We start from the raw sequence: 5,010 nt of genomic DNA on the forward strand, positions 1-5,010 counted from the left end.
TATCTCCTTCAAAAGATCCAGCACTTGAAAATGATCTTTACACCAAAGTTGTACTGTTGATAACAAAGTCCATGCTCAATAATCCAGGTATACAATCCAATATTTTTCAGTCAGGTCATCTGGACAGTTTCTTTTTTTTGTGCTGAAATGTTTCACCTTCAATCCAGAAGGCTTCATCAGTCAAGGAAACACACAACAAAACTGATTCTTCCCCCAGCAGCTTACTCCAAAGTGGAACAAACCAGCCTTGCCTGTGATAAGATGGTCTCTTTGGTATGCTCCCTTGTTGACAGTCCTGTCAAACTGGTTGAAAACCAGTTTACTGGTTGAAAATCTTATCACAGGCAAGGCTGGTTTGTTCCACTTTGGAGTAAGCTGTTGGGGGAAGAATCAGTTTTGTTGCGTGTTTCCTTGACTGATGAAGCCTTCTGGATCGAAGGTGAAACGTTTGAGCACAAAAAAAAAAGAAACTGTCCAGATGAGCTGACTGAAAAATGTTGGGTTGTACTGTTGATGTTTCAGCTGCTGCTTACAAACTGGTCAAATGTATCTGTAGGACTTTTCAGCATTGTCCTCAACTATTTATGTAGAGTCAAAGTGCCCCTTTCTGATAATGGTTTCTAAAGGAAATGTAACTAAGAATTAAGAACTTTTACAAGAACACCGTGTCTTTGGACAGCTTGAATGTAAAAGTACTTTGTTTGTCAAAACCACAAAATCATACGAAGAATTTAATTTTTGTTCTTGTGGTCAAATTAGAAATTTAACTGACTTATGTTGGATAAACAAAAAGCTGTCAGACTGCAGCCAAGGAGCGACTTCAGAAGATCATTGTTCTAATTACCCAAGAGATTAATAAACATTCATGCAAAAAAAGCTCAAGTTAAGCATAACTGATATCTGCTAATACACAGCAATACCTCTATATTTTATTTTTGAATGGTTGATAAGTTCTAATTGTTTTGCTCAAACCTGTAAGAGTAACAAGATTGTTCATGTTGACAGTAAGAAGGAATGAGCATGCATCGATAAAGCACTGCACAACTTAGCAGTTTGAAGAACACTTGTTTATTTTGAAATGACTTACAAGATCTGTTTCTTTTTCAATAAAAGTTTAAAAAGAAGCATCTTTCTGTCATGTTTATTTGTCAGTAAAGCCCATTTCACCTCCAAAACGATGAAATTCAAACAAAATGCACCCTCAAATGAAATACTCAAAGCACTTGTTTCTTTCGTCATCCAGCTCCTGGGTCTCAATCTCAAACTTCTTCATGGCAATAAAATACTGAACAAAGGGCTCTCCGAGAGCACAGCAGATGACGTGGTCCTCCTCCAAGGCCTCCAGAGCATCATCGAGCTTCACAGGAATGGTGATCTCTCTCTGTTGTCCGGGAGCTTTGTTCAGAAGACTCTCGATGTTCAGGTTCCTCCTGATTCCATCCAGTCCTGCAGCCACGGTGGCAGCAAGCACGATGTAAGGGTTTGCCATGGCTGAGCCAAGCTTGTTGTCAATGTGTGTCTCCCTCCCACCATGACACTTGATGTTAAAAGAACTGCTGTTATCGTTGCTGCCGCAGGTGGCGTACAGCATCTGTTTGGGGTCTTTGATAGTCTTGGCAATGTGACTCCGGCAGCCGAGGCCAGGCGACATGAGGCAGCTCAGGGCAGCAGAGTGGGTGAGGAGACCAGCCAGCCACTTCCTCCCAATTTCAGACAGCTCGTCTGCCTTTTCCCCACTCTGAAAGAGGCTACGTCGCCCATTAGCATCCCACAGGCTATGGGAGAGCACCCCAGCATTGTAAAGACCATCATCAGTGAAAAAGCTGGCAATGTAGCTGTGTTTACGAGCCATTTCTTTGATGCCGGTGCGGAAGGTAAAAGCACTATCAGCAGCTGCGATTCCAAACTCTGGCCTCAGGTTGATTTCCATTTGGCCGGGGCCGCTTGCAGAGGCGATGCTGTCGATGTCTGCACCCATGCAGTACATGCTGTCCACCAACTGCTGGAGGAAAGGCAGGTCGTGGTTACTGAGAAGAGTGGTGGCAGGGAACAGGAGTGTTTTTGGTCCGATTCGGTCAGGGGCTCCCAGGACGCAGCATTCGTAGGTGAAGGATGAGTGCAGGGAGAATCCCAAGCTTTGGAGCTGCCCGAGAAGCTGCTTGGCAATGAGTCGAGGTGAAGTGCGAAGAGGACTTCCTGTTACAGTGCATGGATCACAGATGATCCGCGCTGTCTGCTCAGCCCAGGGTAGGACCCTGAAGGTTGGAAGGTCAGGGATCAAAAGAACATCACTGCTGAAGTTAGCAGTGCTAGTGTGGTCCACTTCAGTGCTCTTGGGACTCAGGGTCAGCTCCAAGTAGCTTCTTGGCATGGGTACCCCATAGACCGCTTTCTCCTGTGAATGCAATTTTTCCAATAAGCACAGATAACCACTTTAAAAAAAATTTCTAAAGAAAACACTTTTTTGTCACTGAAGAAAAGACCGAGGAGTTAAACACTTTAGTTTGTCTTGAATTTCACAAAAGTACCAACCAGTGAAACTAAGGGAATCATTTTTTCTTGTTGTGTCTCTGACATTAGTCATAAGTAAAATGTATGTAGGGACATAATTCCTTACATGGAAGAAGCGGACAGGCACTGTCTTGGACCGTGACACTCCATGAAGATCAGTTGCTTCAAAGCGAACAAAGTTGATGTTTTCTCGAGCAATCTGTTGCTTGATCTGCTCCATGGCAGCAATGAACTTCAGGTTCCCAGATAACTCGGCCGTCTTGTTTTTGTTGTCTGTGGAAACAGTTTAAAATATCCACAAATCAACTGACAGCCTTTGGCTTCAAACATTGAAATTTCACCTTAGAAAATAAAATCTTGTTTTTTAAACTCGACAATCCAGCAGCTTCTAGACCACTTCAGAAAAGTCAAAGTCATACTTTGATGTGTTTGCTGGTAATTGTAGTTCTAAATTGTTTTTACACGAAAAATAATCAAATAGGTTTACTTTGAAATCGAAAAATATGCAGGTCTTTTGCTGGGGACCAATAAACTTTTAATAAAACTAATAATCAGAGAAAGTAAAATGCTGCACACAATCTGAAACATTTAAATAGTATGAAACAATAATAACATTGAAAGAGGCTATTTGAAAACGTGTTATTTTTGCTTATGAATATTTAAGTTATATTGAGAATAAAGATGAATTCTGACCTGAGTGAGAATCTGCAGCCTCTCCCCAGGAGCCGTTGTTTGAATGTCCGTACGTCCTGACGCCAAGCTGTCTTTTTGTGTTGGTGGTGGACCTGAACGAGCTCGATGAATCCATGGTGGGAGGCAGCTGAATAGAACTGCTGTCTCTGGAGCTGGCCTCTCTTCTGGAAGCATCAAACTGAGGTTTGAAGGTCCTGAAAGTCCTATGATGGTTTCCATTGTCCTCTTGTCCGTCAGGTCCTCCACCACTGCTGCTGCTCTCGTGCAGGTATGTATAGGGACCTCCTGGTTTCCCCTCTTCTCTTTCTGGGATATGGAGCAGAGGGCTGTCCTTCAGGATGGTCTTCAGCTCCTCTATGGTCTGGCGGTGAACACCCATCTCACCGAAGGGCGTCCTGGTCTGAGATGATGTTCCTCTCCTCCAGTCCTCCCCACCTGCATTTTCATCTGCTCTGAGACCACCAGCCTGCTCTGGAGACCGTTGAAGCAGAGGAACAATGGAGATAACTGCAGGAGCATCTGACGTTGTCTGGGTGCTGACGGGGGAGTGAACAATTGACGGACCTCTTGCACTGCTGCTCAGGTCTGCTGGGGGCACACATTTCCCAGTTACCTTAACTCCCTTTTTGTTGCCCAGGCTCATCCCCGGACCATCTGTTTGGTCGTTGCTTTTACGCTGGAAAACACACATCAGGTCCATCACCCACTCTGGTAAGAGTCCGTCCAGTGGTAAAATTTTAATCAAAAATTTTGAATCTATATTTCTCAAATAAAAACTTAGTCTGTTTAATAAATTACCACCAATAATAGATACAGTTACAGAACGATATGTAACACCTTACTGTATTTCACTGATGAATGAATCAAATATGAATAAAAGTTTTTACCTTGAAATCTTCAGAGTCATTCATTTCCATCTTTGTGCTCATGAGATGCATTTGGAAATGGACAACCCCCAGCTGAAGGCAGAACTTGAATCACACAATAATTTCTATAGACAATTGGTTCAATGATGGGATAAAAAAATTCTTTCTGACCCCATCACGTACCGGAGTCAGGCTGGAAACTGTCTCCTGTCGGCCGTTGGCAGAGACTGAACCACTGATGCTTTGATGTCATTGGCTGTTGGCGAGGACAATTCAGTGCTGTTTCTGTGTCACTGCAGACTGAAACTGCAGAGCACAGCAGTTTGGCTCAGGCTTCCAGAAAGAAATGGGAGTACTTCCAAATGTATTCACTGCAAGAATACTCAACTTTGAAAACAAGAAAGTTCCACACAAATCAATTTTCTATTTTCTGTGAACAGTAAACAGCCATCAGGTGTTAATGATCCATTGTTAGGCTGATGGTCCTTCTTGATCATGTGATCAGCTGGTTCTGGTTGTCAGCAGCAAAACTGGTTGATCCACTCTGAGAAGGTGCTATTTAAGAGACTGAGCTGAATACAGCACCTCAGACTGAGGAAGTCCTCAGGATGAGAGACGAAACGTTTCTACATTTTTTTGTTGTTTTGCTTTGTTTAGTTTTTTTGAATGTCCAGAGGACCAGATTTAACTTTTTTAGATTTTTCTACCTGGATTATTGAGCATGCATCAGGAAACTCTGTAAAAGGACTTCTAGGAAATGAAGACATCAGTTTGAACTAGTTTAGACAAAGAACTGTAAGAATGTGTGACACGTCTCTGGGTGGAGCTTTTGTGTTTAAATACAGAAGGAACTAAAGCTCGGGTCAGACGCGTCTTGGGTTTTTGTTGTATCTCTGTCGGTTTGGGGTAAGAGCGTCTCCTTTCAGCTGAAAGCTTTAAT

At 43.0% G+C, this 5,010-nt stretch overlaps 1 protein-coding gene across 1 annotated transcript; it reads right to left on the reverse strand.

Moving 5' to 3' along the window:
- Positions 1-1,058: 1,058 nt before the first annotated feature.
- Positions 1,059-4,287, reverse strand: lgsn (lengsin, lens protein with glutamine synthetase domain). The gene is made up of 4 exons (XM_037690608.1): positions 4,092-4,287; positions 3,205-3,880; positions 2,618-2,784; positions 1,059-2,395 (listed from the first exon to the last, which is right to left on the reverse strand). Exons 1-4 carry the CDS (start codon positions 4,140-4,142, stop codon positions 1,202-1,204), a joined length of 2,088 nt encoding a protein of 695 aa, XP_037546536.1. The 5' UTR covers positions 4,143-4,287; the 3' UTR covers positions 1,059-1,201.
- Between the last annotated feature and the right edge of the window lie 723 nt (positions 4,288-5,010).

This window comes from Nematolebias whitei, chromosome 16 (assembly GCF_014905685.2).
Source record: "Nematolebias whitei isolate Nwh7 chromosome 16, NemWhi1, whole genome shotgun sequence".
Classification (NCBI taxonomy): domain Eukaryota; kingdom Metazoa; phylum Chordata; class Actinopteri; order Cyprinodontiformes; family Rivulidae; genus Nematolebias; species Nematolebias whitei.